Source organism: Hyalella azteca, unplaced genomic scaffold (genome assembly GCF_000764305.2).
Source record: "Hyalella azteca isolate HAZT.00-mixed unplaced genomic scaffold, Hazt_2.0.2 contig6811, whole genome shotgun sequence".
NCBI lineage: Eukaryota > Metazoa > Arthropoda > Malacostraca > Amphipoda > Hyalellidae > Hyalella > Hyalella azteca.
The window spans coordinates 495754-516995 of record NW_025936959.1 but is presented as its reverse complement, the minus strand read 5'-3'; the positions used below and the strand labels follow the sequence as shown (position 1 = coordinate 516995).

Genomic DNA, 21242 nt, shown 5'->3' with positions numbered 1-21242 from the left:
GAACATTCTTTCCTTTAATGCTTCAACTAACAAGTTTCCATTTGACTCTTCAAAAATCTTCTTTATTTTGTTTTTCCATAGAATGACATCACAGAAAACTTTAGTCAATATTAGAGATTATTAATGTGTTTAGATGACAAAAGCGTATAGTTGAGCGCAAGTACGTGAAAGAAGAAGTAAAACATTTTGTACGATTTAAGGCCCTGGCACACAGGAAGAACCTCAAACTGCGTACGAACTGCTCAGAATTACTCATACCTATAAAAATTACTAATAATCATTCCATCAATTGCAAAACACAACATTTATATGAAGGCTCGTAGTTATTAATGTTTTCGATAAGACGCTGCAGAACGAATCTCAAACCTGCTACTTATAGTGACGCGCGCTGCCACTTATCCAGTTATTCTGCAAAGCTCACGGCGGCCGTCCAATATGGTGTTGTTTTTACGTCGTTTGCAGCGCTACGAGTGGCAATAAAGCTTTAAAAATTCGCCATAAAGCCTGATGGAGTAACCCTTTCGTTGTGGTCTTAATTGAAAACTTTTATTACTTAGGGACTAATTTGAGGGGAGCTAAAGACCGTGAACGACATTCGGTCGCTCTTGCACGAGTCTCATCGCCTATTATACAATTGGTATGGTAAGATAATGTGTTCAATTATGGATAAATAACAATTTTGAATTATATGAACTAAAAAACAGCATTTTGCGGAAATTTTTATTGGCTAATTGCCTGGATTGTGACCCAAAAAAACACGTAAGTTACCGTAAAAAGTTATAAAGGTTAAGTGCAGTAACTAGGTACGTTATATACCGGTATAAAATTATACTTGTTCTGTCATGAGTATATAGTTAGTTTATGTCAAATTAAATGAAAAATATGATTGACCCGATTATATTTCACGTGTACTCCACGTATTGCAATTGAAGACAAAGCTCTAAATTTTTTATTCTTATATCACATCCAATTTGAATAATGTCTGAAGATTAATTATAAGCACGAATACTGATATTAAAGTTACTATTAACATTTTTTCCATTAAATGAGAACAATCGCAAATACAAAGACTTTTGATTGAGGATGGACGTAATTCCGCCGCTTTAAATTTTATGTAAAGGTTGAAATAATTATTATAAACATAACTGCCTATAATTTGGGATAACTTAAGATTTTACTCGTTATTGAACAGTCAAGTCCGACTGAAACATGGCTCATTGTAAATTCGGTAACATATTTCAAACAATCAATAGAAATATAAAAACAAGCTTCGCGGAAAATTCAATTACGAGTATCAAATCCCACATTGTACGTTCTTTACCGGACTTTGAAGACCTAGATTAGGAGAGTATTTTTTTAAGTTTATATAGTTATACATTCTCCCAATATGGCCGACGATGACATGTGTTTGAAGGAATCATTTGCACCTCACCCAAACAAAACGAAAAAGTGAACGCAACGAGCAAATTCTCTGAAAATGAAGTAATAAAAAGGACATAAAGATGTTTAAAAAGTCCACAAGCCTGGGTCTTTAGAGCCATAGTATCATTATCTTCTCCAGCTCTTTCAGGTGCCTTTATCGGTGGAGTATCGGCGGCCGCTAGATGGGAAATGCTTGAATTCTCTTCAGGACGAATTCAATTAAAATCGTAAAAATTATTTAAAATTTCAATTTTTTGAGGGAAACTTTAACGAACGTAGCAACAAATACCGGCCTCACCACATTTATAGAAATTTATTCTCAACCTCAATGCTTAGATTCATCAGCTTAATAATTATAAATTCATTCATTCTGTCTAAGATTGTTCGGTCTGCTTAAAGCAGAGGTTTAGAGATAAATTTAATAGTAGTCACTCTTTAAGGATACTGGACCAGGAGTGTGGGTAATAAAGTCGATAGCAGGAAGCAAATAAAATAAGCACAAACAAAGATGGTCTTTGAAGCGACACTAATCTTTCTTTAATTCAATGATGAAGGCTTTATTAGCGTTGTGGAAGCCAATTGAGAGAGCACAAAAGAAGGGCTGCTATGCAAGAGACTGGTGCCGAGGGTATAGGAGTTCGCGAGCAATATTCAGCCAATGAGCAAAAGGCTCAATTCAGCTCCTCGTTTCTGATTGGCTCTCCAGAATCTTTGAAAGAACGAAATTATATGTTAATTTAAACCACTCGAGGCCAGCATTTTCAAAAGGTCCCGTAGGAATAACACAGGATTGCGAATCAATGGGAATCGAGCTCTCGTTTCCGCACCGTGATTACCCTGCTATCACAAAAGGCGCCTTTGGAGGTCCCGAGGACGAGTGTTTCATTGAAGTTCTCGGCCATGGAGGACCGGCAGACTTCACTGCCAAGCTTCACGAACAAAAATAATCAAAGGGAAAACATGCGACACATTTTTGTCCTTGCGTTACATGTGTGAAGATCGATGTGTTCGAAACATGGGCGCTTTTGAGTCATAGAAGTACGTCTGAAATATCGAAACATAGAAGCTTGTGAGTCATAGAAGTATGTCTGCAATATGTCTGGCGTCATAGAAATATCTGACTTCTTAGAAATATGTCTCAGCGCGCAAACATTCTGACACCATATTTGAGAGGAATTATGTTCTCAAATTAAATTATTACGGAATAATTTAGAGATATTCCGGTTCAAGCAAGAAAGTGATTGAACAAGTTCAAATAATGTATTTCAGAAGAAATGCTTCTCTTCTTTCACTGCCTGCATGAGAAGCAATTAAAGAACTCGAAGAAAAATGGTCATTGATTTCAAAAGCAAGTCATAATGTAATATATGAAAATATTATAGAGAAAAATAAAATCTCCTGAAGACGGCGCAGCAATGGTTAAGGCATTGAAATTCGATTAAATAAATAAATAAAGGAACTTGGTCATGTTTATGTCAACGGCAATAATTACTCATGCCGCTGTAGTAGCAGCAAATCTGCCGCAATAACAGAGCAATAGCAGCTGCAGCAGCAGCAGTGATAACAGTACCGTTATCAGAATCAATAACAGAAGTAATATCAGCAACACAAGCAGCCCTGTATAATTAGGAATAACAGTAACGACATCATCGCAATAAAACTGGCAATGAGAGTAGCTGAAGCAGCAGCAATAACAGTACCGATATCAGAGACAATAACAGGCGCAGTCACAGCAGCAGTAACAGGCGCAGTAGCAGCAGTAATAACAGGCGCAGTAGCAGCAGCAATAACAGTACCGATATCAGAGACAAAAACAGGCGCAGTAACAGCAGCAATAACAGGCGCAGTAGCAGCAGTAATAACAGGCGCAGTAGCAGCAGTAATAACAGTACCGATATTAGAGACAATAACAGGCGCAGTAACAGCAGCAATAACAGGCGCAGTAGCAGCAGCAATAACAGGCGCAGTAGCAGCAGCAATAACAGGAGCAGCAGCAGCAATAACAGCCGCAGTAGCAGCAGCAATAACAGCCGCAGTAGCAGCAGCAATAACAGGCGCAGTAGCAGCAGCAATAACAGGAGCAGTAGCAGCAGCAATAACAGGAGCAGTAGCAGCAGCAATAACAGGCGCAGTAGCAGCAGCAATAACAGGAGCAGCAGTAGCAGCAATAACAGGCGCAGTAGCAGCAGCAATAACAGGCGCAGTAGCAGCAGCAATAACAGGCACAGTAGCAGCAGCAATAACAGGCGCAGTAGCAGCAGCAGCAATAACAGGCGCAGTAGCATGGTCTCATGTCCTCAAGATTTGCATGTGCAAGATGCGTCCGGTAAAGTAGCGTTGCGGCAGCTTATTGCCGAGCGTAAGTGGTTATAAAAAGCTTTATTTGGTGGCAACGAACTGCCATGCCCGGGACCAACGTGTTAACCTCTCCTTTGCTCACATTTGATCTTCCTTTCGAGCTTCCATTGGAATTTTGTGCCTCACTTCTCAATAGAAATTTCACCATTTAATTGGTGACATGTAACAAATTTTAATTAATGAATTGGAGAGATAATGGATCTTTTTAAATATCAATCAACAACTTTTTCAAAGTTGTCCTAATATTTCTACTGCCTGCTAGCAGCTAGAGTCTTTATCGTTTTGACATAAATTCATACATGCAAATTTATTCTTGATTTACTGTTTTTTCACGAATTTTGGATGAATAGAATTTTCGGTGCATTTTACGCTAGGTTGTGCGTGAGTGATTGAATATTCAAAAGATAACCAAGCTACGATACATAGTAGCTTCATTATTTATTCTTCATCAAGATTAATCCCTTTTGAGTATTGAGGTTGTTGTCTATCCACGTAACTGACAAGCTTTCACTTTGGTAGAGGATGCTCAGTAATATTGACGTCAAGATACTGTTTTTTAGCCTCGAAGCTATAAATTTAGAATAAAAAGTATATAAAATAACTATTAAATGCAAGATAAACAAAATGTTTTCGGACGTCAAATAGATCAACACTTGAAAGTTTTTGGAGTATTTTCAAAATATTTTATTTACCAAAATTCACTAAATTTAAGGCCTCATTTTGTGGACACTTAAATGACAATAACCTGAATGCATTTTTTATCCCACACTCTTTGCATTTATTTCTTAAGTCATTAAATATCGCAATTGGATTCAACTCCTCGGGGCATTTTTGACTTAATATTACAAGTGCAAATAATAGTGACGGCCAAAGCCGCGTTCCTATTAATTTCATGGAGAAGACGACAGGCTAAACCCTATTAAATATCAGCCTTCTGAGTATAAAAGTAACGCACTTTGGAACACAGTATATTATGTATATTGTATATGCCCGACCATTAGTGTGTAGTAATGCTGCTGTCAATGAATGGCTGAGTGAAATGCGCTCTCTGGAGGGTGATTCGTACATTCATTTTTGATGTCTTCTTAACGCCATTGATCTCGCTATCTTTTTTTTATCTTCAAATTATTCGACAGATAATTTGAAAAATCGGAAAAAGTTACAGCGAATTTAGGATAATGATGAATAATGATTAGTTACAATTTACAAATGATTATTCATTTAATGATTAGTTAATTGATTATGAGTAAAGTAAAATTTTTTATGAATGATTCAAAAGCAGTACTGGTCAAAGTTAAAATTCATACGAACAAAATTTTGACTTCATGCTTATTTCAATCGCAAAATATCCATAGAAAAGGTAGATCAACAAATAAACTTGAGCGGTAAATTTTTTTCAATATAATAGGCGGATAATTTTCGCTCATCGATATGGTTTAATGGCCTACGTATCACTATTGAGTCATTCATAACTTATTCATCCTTCCTGTATGTTATATAAAACAATTTGATTTCCTCGTGAAAATGAATTACGGCTATAAATTAAAATTTAGCATTTTTACGACTTTTGGATACCATGTTCACCATATCATCAACAAGTAGAAATATACAAAATGTAATAAAGGCTTCTCATAGCTGTTGCTGCTGCCATATTGACGTCTTTGTTAACGATCAATGTACACTTTCCTTCAACTTTATTTTGGTTGAAGCTGAATTCTATTGCCATGTGTGGTATATATTAATTTCATAAAATATATATAAAAATATCTATCGCTATACGGACGAACTCTCACTTATTTCTCTGAGTGTATATGACTGAGTCATCAATAAATATTGTGTCATCTTTGCAAACGGCAATGTTTAATTCAATATAAAAGATCGATGCTGGCTTTTTAAGCAGCCATGATGGCTGCTGGAGCATGGCTGACTGCAAGCCATGCGGCCAATATCAGCAGGGTGCACCACAGCCTTACAATTAGCACGACCAAATTGCCTGTTAAAAGATTCAGTAGCAGAGTGTGGCAGTCGCGGTGTAGCTAGAGCGGCAGACATTGTTGTTGTTCTCTTGCGTTCCAAGATCTTTAATGAACAAAATCCATAGCATTGTTAAAATTATATATATCTTTTTAGCGAAGAGTATTGTGTCTTTTATCCTATACAACGTTTTCGAAGTTAACCATAAAAAATTACGCAATTTTTGATTATTTAGAAATTCATCCGCACTATGTCGTCTGATGCATGCATATTGCTTTGAATTTATATAGACTTGAGAAGGAAAAGTAATTTTTAACTGAGTTAACATTCAAGATGTTGTCAATAACCATACAGTAATTTACAATATACATACAAGGTAATGAAAATCCTTCTATGCCGAAAAGAGAAGCAAAATGGACAGAATAATCGTAGGAGTGTAAAAAATATCTGAAAATAGTTAGAAAATGCGAGTAAATACAAATAAAAATACAGTACAGAAAGAAAACAAATTAAAGAAAAAACATAATACTTCACAAAAATAAATAAAATTAAACAGTAATATATGAAGACGAAATTCATTTTACCGCGTAAGAAGAAATATAAAGAAATAGAAGTGACTTTAGTCCCTTCTATTTCTAGATAAATAATAAATAAAAATAAATCAAAGTGAAGTATAAATAAATAAAATAACAAATAAATAATCAAAGTGAAAGAACATAAAAAGGATGCAGAAGCAGGACCGGAGTGACACCTCCATTAGTGATGTGTAAAGCAATACCCTAAAAGGTTTGCTGCTCGACTGCGATACATGCAGCCCGAGTGGTCAGTCCGCGCCACGCAATTGATCCCGAAACCAAGAAGGCAGCCTGAAAAAATCTTCGCTCTTACTTTAGGCTGGACGTGAGAAGAGCAAATCACGTTTGGCGTCGGCAAGAAGTGAAGCAAGGAAACGACTTTATAGTAGCAGTAATAGTTATAGTAGTAGTAGTAGTAGCAGTAGTAGTAGTAGCAGTAGTAGTAGTAGCAGTAGTAGTAGTAGCAGTAGTAGTAGTAGCAGTAGTAGTGATAGTAGTATTGAAAACGAGTAGTTCATGTTGTCCAAATAGTGATCTACTTTCTTACTTTCAGAGCGAGCAGAGAGCGGACGTGGCGGTGCTACTATTATTTGTCTAGTGAAAATGGGTCAGTATGGCTCTCACTTATTTTTTCCGAGTATATATATGACTGAGTCATCAATAAATATTGCGGCATCTTTTGCGCTAATAAATCATAGAATCTGAAAAACTAAAGCTGGATGAAAACTGATATTTATTCTTCTGCGAACACGGAAAAAAACGTTGTTGATGGGGAAGATTTCGCTATAAAAAATTACCGGAAAAAATAAAAATTGAGTAATTGAACGGATTGTGATGGAAATTGAGTCGAATGTTAAATGTGATTTAATAAAGGTAAGATACAGAAAAACTCAGTAATAATGAACATACAGATAAATGAAATCTGTGCAATATTACGACTACGTAAATAATCCGCGTGCAGAAAAGGAATGAGGGAAAGAGAAGTAAATAAATGATAGAAGGTAATGATAAAGTTACTTAAATATCCTTAGATAAAGTGCGAGTTTAGTGGTACTCGCACTTTAGATAACTTTCATTTCCAATTTTTTACAATTCGTGGCAAAGAAGGAAGAGTGGAAGTTTGAAAATTATATTAAGTTTTATAAATTTTTTGGAGTACATTTTTTAGTTACTACTTGCGAAGTTGTGTATTCATTCCGGCACACTACGATATTCGTACTCAAACGAACGACAATTCAGAAATTTTCTAAAAATCCTAATATCATTTCAAGTAAATTTTGAAGTACCAAGAATTAAGCTTCCAGATCACAATCCACGAAAAAGTGAATAGCGTCATTTTTCCTTCTATATAATCTGGTCGTGTGCTATTGAGCAATCCCACATCTTAGGAGGAATCCTATTAAGAAAGGATCCAATCGTCAACAACAATTTGCCCAGAAGTCCATTGACGCAGCCAGCCTTTGACAGGCACTTATGAAAACACTCTTTATTCGGCACTGCATTCAGTCCACTCTCCAGGAACCTGGAAATCCGTCTTTAATTAACGGTTATCGGCGTCTCATCTTCAGCTGAGTCAACTGCAACGCTCTTGTCCAGGCGGACGCTCGGCCAACAAAGTTTCTCAAAAAACTTGCCGCGGTTTGAAAAAATTGTAATGAGAGGAAAAATATGACGTGTAAAAAGTAGGAGGAATAAGTAACGGAGAAACATGATTGCTAATGATACGTTTGTAATTCGATTTATAATGATTCAAAGAGATTCATTGCAAGATGCTAGAACTTCAACAAAAGAAGAGAAAAATATCTAATCGAAACAATTACTTGTGTTTCAGTAAGGCTTTAAATTGATTAAAACTTCCAAAGTCTCGTTTGTCAAATTGCACAAAAATTATTAATTGAAATCCGAATAATACAAATCCTTCTCATCTTTCATTGTACGCATTGAATGCCTTTTTTAATTGGTACCTCACCGGAACCTCATGGCTCAGACGATGTGCAAATATTCGTTCGCTTTGACTCGATCGCTGATCAAACCTTGACGTGTGAGTGACGTCTGGTGGGCACAACAACAGCGCGCACGGTTATGTGATCTGCCTGACTTTCTTGTAGAAAATCAGACGAACGTGGGAAATTAAGAAAAATCTTATGATGGATCAGTTAGAGGTTTATGATGACATTAATTTATAATGTGTGACTGTATGCATAAATTTGAGATATTGAATAAAATTGTAGAAATATCGGTCTTTTTTGCTACAGCGAGTCCAACGATAATATTTATATTAGTAAACTAGTTAATGGAAAAATTGCTAAAGGGAAATTAGGGATTACATTAAGAAACTTTCTCAGGTCCGAATTAAAGCTTCAGATCTCATCAAATTCTTTCAATTAGCCAATCGAAAGAAAATTTGGAAGCTATTTCAGGCAAACTAAATTCAGAATTAAGAAACGAAAATAAAAATTTTATTCGAAATTTGTACAGAATTTATGAAATAAATGAAATCAAACAATATAAGAATAACGGAAGAAAAATAAATTAGATCTGAATTTCTCAATAATGTCTAAATATTAAAAGCCATAGGGAATAAACCTGGAGAAACCAGAGAGCTTAGATCAACGTACGACAAGGTGGTGACAGAAGATCGGATAGCTAAGAACATTTTTCTTCTGTATTGAGGAGGTATTGTTAACCGACGTCAATAGAGGAATAAAGGAACTTCGCCCGGTATGTCCTTGCGGTTTTATGGATCCTACAAAAAAACCTAAATTTGAGCCAGCGATCCGACTGGATCATTTTCAAGGATTTTATAATTTCGCCGTCAAAAATAAAGTCATTATTCCAGGCGCCATCGATGAGTTGTAAATTATACTTTATTTATATTATTTATGTACAGATGAAAACTAATTGTTAGGTATGGTGAATCAAGCGATTTTTTGGGAAAAATTTGGACCAGGATCTGGTATATTAAAGTGGAATAATAGCATCACAATACACTTCGAGTGATATTAATGAGCATTTGTAATGAAGTTTTCTTTCTGAGAACCTAACGGTAATATTACTTGAAAATTAATTATTGTGACGATTGAAAAAATTTGTACGACGAAGTTTATTTGGGTATTTTTTATTGAGTATTTTTTCCTCTAAAAAACGTCAAACTCTAAACCCAGATCAATTGATTGGTGGCGCAATATTGGATTCACAGATAACAATAACGTATTCAAGATATTATTCAAAAGAGCTGAATAACTCATCGTCTTATCGAAATTATTAATAGAGTATCTCCTCCCCAGCTTCCTTCAATCACTTTTCATGCATACATATTATTTGCCTAATATTTCACAACTGTTTTTACTATCAGAGTACAAATTTTTCCCAATGCTTTTTCACTAGTTCCAATGAGGTACTTCCAAACATTTAGTTTATGGAGAGAAATGTAAGGTCCGCGATAGATTCTTTAACATGTGCGATAAATCTGAAGTGTAACCGGACACCAAGATCGAGCTGAGCCACGGCTCAAGTTAAAGGTCTAATTGGACCACACAACGCTCAGCAACTTGACACTCTAGACCGATCACAGCTCCGTGCTTGCGAATTCACCAACATTGTATATCCCCCTTATCAATCCACACTAAAATTTATCTGTATTAATGTTGATTTCTTGCTATTATTGCCTGGGAATTTAGTATTTAAGAGTAAATTCATTTTTTATTACTGGAATTTTTCAGTATAAACGCAGCGGTGCTCACAAATTTACCGACCTCTGACGTGTTGTGCTGATATCATGGTATTATTGTTTCGTATTGCAGTTTATGAGTACATGTACTTAGTTAATATATCATCTTTTGATCCATACTGCCGCTTACAACACGGCCAAATATGCACTCGTTTGATAAAATATTGCCTTTGAATTAGACGACAAGAAAAACGTTCTGAGTCACATGCACATTATATTGTATGAACACTGAACAATAAAACTTACGATAAAAAATTAGTTTCCTTTTATTAGTCTATGAATTCAATTAAAGATTAATAATGTAAAAAATTACGGATGAATTATCCATTGGCAAATATGAGGACATGATTTGCATGTAGGATGCGAGAGCTGCTGCGGAGGATGCGAGTCCTGCAAGTCACCGCGCTGAGAAGGAAGCGTTGCTGGGGGAAGTGTGGGAGTGTGGGAGTGTGGGAGTATGAGGGAGTGTGAGGGAGTGTGGGGAAAAGGGGAATGTGAGGGAGTGTAGGGAGGGTGAGGGAGTGTGAGGGGTGTGTGGCAAAAGGATGTGAAGGAGTGTGGGAGTGTGAGGGAAAGGGGAATGTGACGGAGTGTGGGAGTGCAGTGAGTGTGAGGGAAAAAGGAATGTGAGGGAGTGTGGGAGAGTGTAGGGAGGGTGAAGGAGTGTGATTGGTGTGTGGCGAGGGGATGTGAGGGAGTGTAAAGGAATAGGGAACAGAGGAGTAGGGATGAGAAGAGAGTAAGGTTTGGGAGGAGTGTGGGGGAGTAAGGAAGAGGTGGAACGGGAGAAAGTGGGGAGTTCAAGGGTGGGGAAGTGAGGGGGGAGTGAGGGAGGGAGTGAAAGAAAAGGGATGTGAGGGAGCGTGATGAGATGGGGGTATAGGGAAGCGTGAGGAGTAGGGGAGTGAGAGGCGTAAGATGGAAGAGAGTAAGGAAGAATGAAAAGATAAAAAGAGAATTAACGTGACTGTATAATTGACGTATTGAATTGAGGACCAATGCATAAAATGGTAAAACTACCACATAAAAAAATCGTTGGTAGGAAGTTAAGAGATTGAAATTTGGTAAAAATAATCCAGTGAAAAAATAATAAGTGACTGATAGATCATAATAACGGAATCAAAAGCACTGACGAAGCAAAGATAGCAAAAGAAGAGAACTGAGTATAGGAAGAGAGAGCTATATGAGGTAGGAGGAGAGAGCTATATGAGGTAGGAGGAGAGAGCTATATGAGGTAGGAGGAGAGAGCTAAACGAGGTAGGAAAAGAGAGCTATACGAGGTATAGGTGGAGAGAGCTATACGAGGTAGGAGGAGAGAGCTATATGAGGTAGGAGGAGAGAGCTATACGCGACAAAGGGAAAGATTGAGCAATATTACTTCTACGAGTCTGTCCTGGCTCTACAGATGAGTGCAACTCTCACGGAGTTCCGTGCAAGAAACTCGTGTTAATGTCAGCCAATTTGCTGCTGATGAAGCCACTCTAACCCCGCTGATAGCTGCCCTGCTTTTTAGATGGCGAACGATTAAAGTTACGTCGTTTATAACAACCAGTGTTGAATAATCCATGGAAAATCACTCGTTTTCGTGGGATTTTTGTATGATTTAATGATTTAATACAAGACGAGATATGCGTCACTTCAAACTTTATGTAATGAATTCGTCGCGAATAAACAAAACAGCGAGACACGCCGAGGAGCGATTATGAAGTAATTAGGAACATGGACCATAGCTTACCATGAACTGATGTATTTTATGTCAGGTTTTTGATGTAAAGGTCCGTGCTTCACTGAGGTCTACCACTTCGGTGCTGCCTTCTGACTCATTTATCTAGAGTACTAAATGAATATTGTTTACTTTAATAGGCATACTGGAGCGTTGTCTTTACACCTGTGGATATCAGTAGGAGCAGACGTCAGTAGAACCGTACTAAGCAAATTTCAACCTGTTTTGTTGGTTGGAAATCCGGTGTGAAATTGTGCTCGTATCAAATTTAATTCCATTTCTAGCAGCTGCCCAATGAATCTAGTACAACTTATCAACTCTTTTCACAAGACTAGTCGTAGTTATCAGTACCCCCACATATATTTATCACGTCTTTCCACTGGACTAGTGGTAGTTATCAGAACTCCAAGGGAGATCTGGCAATAATAACATATTTACTGATTTTAATTATATAAATCGCTTATCATTGAAGTTTAAGTGCATTAATCCACTTCAGGCTTCAGTCACTATTCACACATCTCGCCTCAAGTTCATCTGAAGTTAACAATTCTCCTCTTATATATACACATTCGTTGTTATCATCTCTCTTGCCATACTTAGTCGTTATTATCACGCATCCCCTCGAGCCTAATCGTTATCACCTCATTCTTGCATCTAGTCGTAGTTATCACATCTTTCCCTGTGCCTAGTTGTTATTGCTCCTCTCTTCGCACGTCTAGTGTTTTATCACTCATCCCTTGCGCCTAGTCGTTGATATTACCTCTCTCCTTACGTCTAATCTTTTTCATTACCTCTCCCCGCACGCCTAATAATTACTGTTCTACTCCTTTTTTCACCTTATTAGATTTTATCACTTCTCTTCTCGCGCCTAGGCGTTACTGCTCCTCTCCTCTTGCGGCAAATATTTTATTACCTCTCTCCTCCCGCCTAGTCGTAACTACTCCTTTCCCTTTGCACCTAGTCATTGTCATCACCTCCCCATCACGCCTAGTCGTTGTCATCACCTCTCCCGCTCACGCCTAGTCGTTGGCATCACCTCTCCCTCGCGCCTAGTCATTGTTATCACCTCTCCCTCGCACCTAATTGTTGTCATCACCTCTCCCCTCGCGCCTAGTCGTTGTTATCACCTCCCTCCTCGCGCCTAGTCGTTGTCATCACCTCTCCCCTCGCGCCTAGTCGTTGTCATCACCTTTCCCTCGCGCCGAGTCGTTGTCATCACCTCTCCTCTCGCGCCTAGTCGTTATCATCACCTCTCCCTCGCGCCTAGTCGTTGTCATCACCTCTCCCTCACGTCTAGTCGTTGTCATCACCTCTCCCCTCGCGCCTAGTCGTTATCATCACCTCTCTCTCGTTAGTCGTTGTCATCACCTCTCCCCTCGCGCCTAGTCGTTGTCATCACTCTCCCCTCGCGCCTAGTCATTGTCATCACCTCTCCCGTCGCGCCTAGTCGTTATCATCACCTCTCCCCTCGCGCCTAGTCATTGTCATCACCTCTCCCCTCGCGCCTAGTCGTCATCATCACCTCTCTCCTCGCGCCTAGTCGTTATCATCACCTCTCTCCTCGCGCATAGTCGTTGTCATCACCTCTCCCCTCGCGCCTAGTCATTATCATCACCTCTTCCCTCGCACCTAGTCGTTGTTATCACCTCTCCCCTCACACTAGTCTCGCACGTCGCCCGCTACGGCCGCCCGGCGAGGGCAGGCTCCCCGCGGCAGCGACCGAGGGAGGTCTGACGCTCCCCTCGCCGCTAATTGGAACAGGAAATGGCAACATCGGAAAAAATTTCGTCTAATACAAAAAGCGGCTAAACCAAGCAAGAATGTGGCGATAACAAAGAAAATAAGGTAGTAATATGATGATAACAAAGAAAATAAGGTAGGAATGTGTAAATAATAGGAAATAATGTAGGAATGTGTCGATAACAAAGAAAATAAGGTAGGAATGTGTCAATAACGTAGAAAATAAGATTGGAATGTGTCGATAATAGAAAATAGTGTAGGAATGTGATGATAACATAGAAAATAAGGACTATGAATGTGTCGATTATATAGAATATGGAGCAAGAATGTGTCGATAACATAGAAAAAGGGGCCGGGAATGTTTCAATAACATGAAATATTGCGTAAGAATTAGTCGATAGCGAAGAAAATAGAGTATAGGAAGGTGTCGATAAAATGTAATATAGAGTATGAACGTGTTGATAACTTGGAATATGGAGTAAGGTTGTCCCTATTACATATAACATGGAGTATGGATTTGTCGATAACATATGATATATGAACGATTGATAATGTGCCGATAATTTGTAAAATAGAGCATTAATATATGGATAAGATGCAACATAGGGTATTAATGAAACTTTAACATAGAGCATGAAGTAGAGAAGTTTAGATTATGGATAATCTGAAGTGAAAAGTTTACGAATGAATAAAACGGGAAATTAGAACGGATCAAGAAGATGTTATGTTCAGCACTAATATTTCAATATGATGGTATGTTCAAATGACAAACAGTCTTTTACAGTTGAATGTAATGAGAGAAAAATTAAGAATGTCAACTGCAAATAATATAATCAAATATAATATTACTGTAGAGCAATGATAGGTGATAATGTAATAACAGTGTTAATATGGAAATCGAGCATAAATTTTATGGTGACTTGAATATATACCTCATGTTTCAATAATATTTCGAAATTTTATCTTAAAAGAGCATGTATTAAAACACAATATAATTAACAAATATTGTGTTTAATAAATAAGCATGGAATTAGCTTACCCCAGAATAGGTTTTTAAGAAAACAAAGTCCACTAAACCTGATGATTAGACAATATAAATAAAATTATATTCGATGACGAAAATATATAAACAATTTAGTACTGATAACGGCGAGACTGTAGACAAATTGTGTAAATTGCTTAGGCGAGAATTTCAAGTTTATACAAATTGACGAGCATTAGAATTATTTTCTCATACCATGAATTTCGGTTAGCTTCTCCATTTCACATTTAAATAAATGATGAATATGATTCATTGCACTCCAACTTTCTACGCCTAAGCTTTAAAAAAAATTACGCGTGTTAGTTCCTCTGAAAAACAATGGAATTCAAGAAAAAATATTCATAACAAATTTATTCTTCATTCAAGTGCCGAGAATAAATTTTGCAGCTTAAAAATCTGATCTTGTTAGCTCTGCTTCTCTCATGTTTTATTGTAAGATGTTTTAATACCTTTATTTAAGTTGAATTTCTCAACATATTTTCACATCTTTGAAGCATTGAGCGTTGAAAACAGTCGTTTTATTAGAATTATATACAAACAATTTAGAACACAAATTTTTTATCGTGTAGTTTTTACCTCATGTTAAATAATTATTTAATGTATTTCTATAGTCTTATAATAAAAAGTTAATTTGTTTCCAGGAATGAGTCATGTTCCTGCTGTTATTAATTGTGTTGTACATTTTGTAATGAATTTTGTATATTGCATATTAAAAAACTTGTGTGTTAAATTTTGCATTAATATAAAGTTGTCACACAATATATGTGGATATGTAGGAAGCCGTGTGTGGAATAAAGAACACGGAGTAGAATGTCTGGATTTATTGAGAGTGCAATCAAAATTTAAGAGCGAAAGAGAGGGAGAGAGAGAGAGCGTTAACTGGAGAGGGGGTTTAGAGCGGGGGTTAGCAGTAGGTTGTTCAATAAATCAATTCCGTTTGGTTGAGAATGAGAAGAAGGGGGAGGGAAGCTCTTGAAGGCTGTCATGGAGAACGACTCCCGACCAGTTTTGTCCCATTGAGGCTTTATATATGGTGGCGTTTTAGTTGGCTTACTTTGGCTATAAAATAGGAATAATAAAATTATATAATAATATTGTGAACGTATGATATAGATATTATAATATATATGTATCTTTTAATGACTTGTAGAAATGTACGTGATAAAATTTCTGTTACTATAAATCACTTTTGATATTTTTCCGGACGTCTAAAAACAAACTTCAGCACGGAAATTAAAAATTACTGTTCTCAGCAGTCCATTCCTTTCATTCAAATTTTAGGCGATAATATTTTAGCAGGTGACTACTGCAAACATATAACTTCATGAAGATTTAAGATTCCATCTTGCAGATATTATTTCGAATGAAGAAAACCGAAATTCATTTACTTATTATTAGACATTTTTAACTTCATCTCTGGAATGAAATTTAATTTAGATACGTGAATAACCTGAATACATTTTATAATAACCTTTTGTTCACTAGCATAACGAGTTTTTATACATGAAAGCTTCCCAAAATTCAGTGAACTTTATACTAACTTATATACTTATACAAACTGTTATTTAGTAAGTTAACAGATAACGAAGCATTTTTAGCGTTTTCAATACTTAAATAAAATGTATTTTAAAATACCGTACAAAATGAGCGTCTATAAAAATAATTGAGAATTCACAGTACGCATCACATAACAATTAAGTTGATTCATATTCGTCATGTGAATTATATTGTTCTGATGTGTAAAATATTTTTTCGTCTGTCCTTACCCTGATAAAAAAAGGTTTCTTGTCGGCCATTATGATGATAAAAATATTTTTTCCTTGGTCATTATGCTGATAAAATATTTTTTTTGTCGGCCATTATGATGATAAAAATGTTTTTTCGTTGGTCATTATAGCTGATAAGAATGTTTTGTTTTTGCCTGTCATTATGATGTTAAAAAATGTTTTTTTTGTGGGTCATTGTGATGAAAAAAAAATGTTTCGTGCGAGTTTCCATGTTATCAGAGATTTGTACGCGAGTATGTTTTTAAAATCAATTCCGCTTAATTATATAAATCACATATGAAGCTAAATTACGACTTAATTAAGCATCGATGAGGATAATCTGACGGGTTAATTCATCGTGAGACTGAATAATTTGATCCACGATATTTTGAAGTCAACGACTCTGCTGCTGTATTATGCTTTGATTATTTTAAAATTAAGGCTGTTTTATTTGTATTCTAATCGTTTAAAATTTAAATGCAAACTTAGAAGGAAAGACCACTACATACAAGAAGCAATAAATTTTTTTCTTGTGTTTCAATTGTCACAACTGAAGCTGAAAAACGATATAGAACCGCAAGTTTAGCAAGCATCCTTAATGTTAAATGTTTACAAGATAATAACTAAGCTCTTGTGTCTATCGTGTAACATTATTGGGGTACCATATAATAAACTGTCAATTAAATCAACAATAATCGGAATTGTGTATATCCGTCCTCGAGCAAATAGATCAAATTTTCTCGCTGTATAACCGAATGGAAAATTAAAGGTGTATGTAAAAATAAATATAATAGAATTTTTCATACATCTGATGATACTAGAGTATTAGAATTTGTATATGGCTTTAAATCCTATAGCATGTAGGTTACAGTCATTCGAGCCGTCGAAAATTTTTTTATGCATTTTGCCTATTCGATGAAGCCGCGTAATAAAATTTCGAATCGTTGGCCATGTAGATATATGCTGATTCAACAATCAAGTTCTCCATATTCCAAGCCTATAATTTATCTGAAACATTGTAAGTTCAAAAACGTGAACATCCGTATCATAACTGATTTCCAAAAGGCTAGCAAAATATGCGCTCTAATTAATGCATCTGAGTCACTAAAAAACAGCTGATATTCGCGAAATTAGATCTTAAAGTACACATATATGAAAATTTTTACATTTTTGACTGTTTTATTTAATGAATCACCCCAAATGGGCAGAATAAGCTGCAACACAGGTATCTACGTACACCCTACCATTTTATTGTGAACATGAAAAAAATAGGATCAAGTCCACGGACTTTGATCCACATATTTGAATACCTAATTTTGCCACTACAAGGATAGGCTTGGCTTTGTTTTCAAGAAAAGAAAAGTTTCTATGCAAAACATTATCTAAATCGAAGATCAAATTGATGCCCGGATAAATTTTTCCTTTTCATAATTTTAATAACATGGAGGTATTAAGCTTCAGAATCATATAAAAAATTTGTTAGTGAGAAAATCTCTTATTTATTCAGGTGCGACTTTCGATAATTTTGTTCATATCACTCAGGATATTATCAAAAATTTGTGAAAATAAGTATGGTTTCTCATATAGGTCGATTATCATTTGAAATGATCCATATGTTAGTTTGTATCAACTACTATTTATGGCTCTGCATTTACTGTCTATTTCACTTCACGGCGATATAAATAAATATATTTTAGACTTTGTGAAAATAATAATAAGATCTAATACAAATATTTTCCCCAGTTAGCAGGTATTAGGTTCTCATTAAAAAGTTAGTAATTTCAATTAAGAAGTTTTTATCAATGGTGCATTACATACAGGGATAAATTGAAACGAAATAATGAATTGAACAAAAAAATAACAGCGAGTCACAACGACAAAAAATTAGACTCTTTTGAATACGAGCCACAATTTTAGAACGAACAAGTGATTATTGGTTCTTTGTTAATTTGTCGACTTTTATATTGACGAGTTCATCGTTGTAAAATTTTAAATATTGGAGCAATTTTTTCAATAGAATGATAGAGCACAACAGTTTTTAATAGAAGTATAGAACTATCATACCAATTAGATTATTAATATCATTTATCTAAAGTATTACGTGCATTTACTATAGAAAAATAACAATTTTATTTGAATATGTATTAATAACAGTAAAAAAACACCGTGCGAAAAGTTTACTCACCAGGACTATGAGGTTGCGGTGGATGATCATGTCGCAAGCCCAACATGGAAGTGACCCCCGACACTGTTCCCCCGACGGGAGATATTCCCCCCATGGCGGGGAGGAAGGCATGGTTCATCCACATATGTCGGGAGTCGGGGAAGAACGGCGCGGTGGCGGCATGCTGCGCCGCTAGCGCGTGTCGGGAGTAGATCAAGGGGGGCGCAGCGCCGAGAGATCCGCCTTGACTGATCGACGGGGCACCAGAATCTCCTTGACTGTTCAAGCCCAAAAGTTCTTGTATTGCAAATGGACTTCGCTGGGGCAACGATGGGGCTGTTAGGGCTGTCATGTGCGCGTGGGCGGCTTGGAGTGACGGGGAAACATGGAGTCCGCCTCGGTCCATCATTTGGAAGTTTTAGTTTTAATTAATATTTTAAATCTTAAATTCTCAACTTCCTTGCGGCGTTTATAGCTAGTGAGATCTTGGTCTTCAGTTCTTCTCATGCGAGTTGCAAGAACTTGGTTTGGAATTATTATCTATTAATAAACATGCAGATGCAGAATACCTTCATTTACCTACATGCAAAAACATAATAATGATCAAAGTATCAATGTTCCATCCCTGCTTTCAAATGTGGATATAATTCAAATGAACAACAAGCGAAATTATTTTGGCTTTGAAACGATATTTTTTTCGAATATATTGCATCAGAACCGATAGTTTCCAGATATTCAATGTAGGTGAGTTTTCTTTTTATGAATCATGTGCAATCAATAAAAATTTTTGACAACTTCGAACGGTAAATTTTGCAATGTTTTTATGTAAATTGCAGCATTAGAAGTGACTGTAAGGCCTCGATGAATTTTCAAGCTTCTAACAATCACTAAAAGAACAATTAAAATCCAATCTTACATTTCACTCGATTGATTTCTGTCTATTTAATATTTCAAAATATTTTCAGATACTTCTCGTAATATCAGGAATAATCGTTTCACATTTTCAACTTTTTCGTTACTTTTTCGTTACTTTTGCAGGTCCAGCCCAGGCGGTTTCTTCATAACCTGAAATTGCAGAAGGTAGCTAACGTTAACTGCGATCATTGAAAATATTTATAAGCGTTCTATACATCAGATTTCATTTCAGCTTGAAAGAAAACTGAAATATTCAAAAATGCATACATATAAATCTCCCGAAAAAGCAAATGGTTACTAAATAAATTTAATCGTCATTATTTTCACCACAAAATTGCGCATACTAAAGTTCCTATATACACGTAATGAAAGTAGCAAGCGGGTATATATATAATTACTAATCAAATTTCTAATTCGTAAGGGACTAAAGATACAATAATTTTCTACACTACCCATTTGAAGCATAAATATTTTTAATTTCAATCTTTTACCAAAAACACACTATATAGAAGATAAAACATCTTTCTGCCCATTTTTTGTTCGTTTTCCTATGAACGACATAAATGATAAAAGATTATTTGCAAAACATGGCGTGGCCCGCGATGGATAACGTTATATGCATCAGTGCATAATGAATTAATAAAGAGTCTGAACCTATACTATACTGCATATTGATGTATATACATATATACTGCACTATCAGCGGTCAGGTAACAATGACGAAGATGGGCAGGACTAAATCTATATGAATGAGTGTATAAACTTTCCGTAACGTGTCTGTCTGTTTTTCAGCGTTCGAACTTAATGCGGAATATATTGTGTTAAAACTTTTCATGACTTGTCAGCTTGAATTAGAGTTTTTTATTGTCAGTTCAACAACACCAAGTGCGTGTGATGTTTTCCGTGATACCGAACTTGTATTTCAGGATCAACATCGCAGAGTTTCTTCATATAAGACTAAAAGAATGAAGATGTTAAATTTTTGTTTTTCTGAAATGTTGTTAGAATAGTTTTAGGAAAATTCATTGATGCTTACACAAATTGATGGATGCATTTACTTACCGTGTTTTGTTAATTTCTCCTCGATCTGTATATCATCTGATTTTCTTCCTGCGATGAGTGTCAAATCTCGCAGTGCGTTTCACAGATTTTTGTTATTATTATTCTCATATTCTTTCGACGTTTGAATTATTGCGACATTTTTAATCTCCAAGAAGAATTTCTTTATCGGTAAATTGAAATGCACTCGCGAAAAAACAGTTATTTATCAAAATTACCACTTAATTTTATTTGCGTTCATATGGTGGCCTTATCTCGAATGCGCGTAAATATTAGAACAAAACGAGTAATGCAAGTCCCTCCGATTGCACCGGAAAGAAATACACGTTATTTCATTTATCGCATGACTTGAATTCACCATACAAGTCTTTTTCTCACCTTTAGTTTAAAAATAAATCGACTAACAGCTAAATTTTCCAAATTATAAATCGAATTAAATGTTCAATTTCCATGATACATATTAAAACATTTCAGAGATCATCGGTGCAACATAGCGGAGTTGGTGGAGATAAGAGAGAACGCGACTCAGAGCAAGCGAGCGCGGCGACAGTGCTGCTGAGATCGTCGGTGCGGACTGCTGCGTCTGCGGCCACCGAAGCGCTTCTGCCTGCGACCTGAGCCGAGAATTGGGCGGTCTGTCGGTCCTGCGCTGCGCTGCCACCGAGAAAATGGCAGGCCTCCTTACGTTGCCTGCGTGGGGCGTGCGCTGCGCAAGGGACGGCCGTGGCCCACCACAGTTGCCTGTGAACGCCAACCTGTGCATGAAAAGCGCTT

At 36.4% G+C, this 21242-nt stretch overlaps 1 protein-coding gene across 2 annotated transcripts in view; it reads right to left on the bottom strand.

Annotated features, from left to right (window-relative positions):
* LOC108677236 (visual system homeobox 2) overlaps positions 1-20880 on the bottom strand; it is a 72317-nt gene extending 51437 nt beyond the window's left edge. For both annotated transcript variants that reach the window (XM_047881008.1, XM_018165432.2), the window contains exons 1-2: positions 20472-20880; positions 18516-19559 (exon numbers count right to left, since the gene is read on the bottom strand). In XM_047881008.1, coding sequence (XP_047736964.1) covers positions 18516-18903 — 388 coding nt within the window. In that variant the 5' untranslated portion in view covers positions 18904-19559; positions 20472-20880. The remainder of the gene's footprint in view (positions 1-18515; positions 19560-20471) is intronic.
* Between the last annotated feature and the right edge of the window lie 362 nt (positions 20881-21242).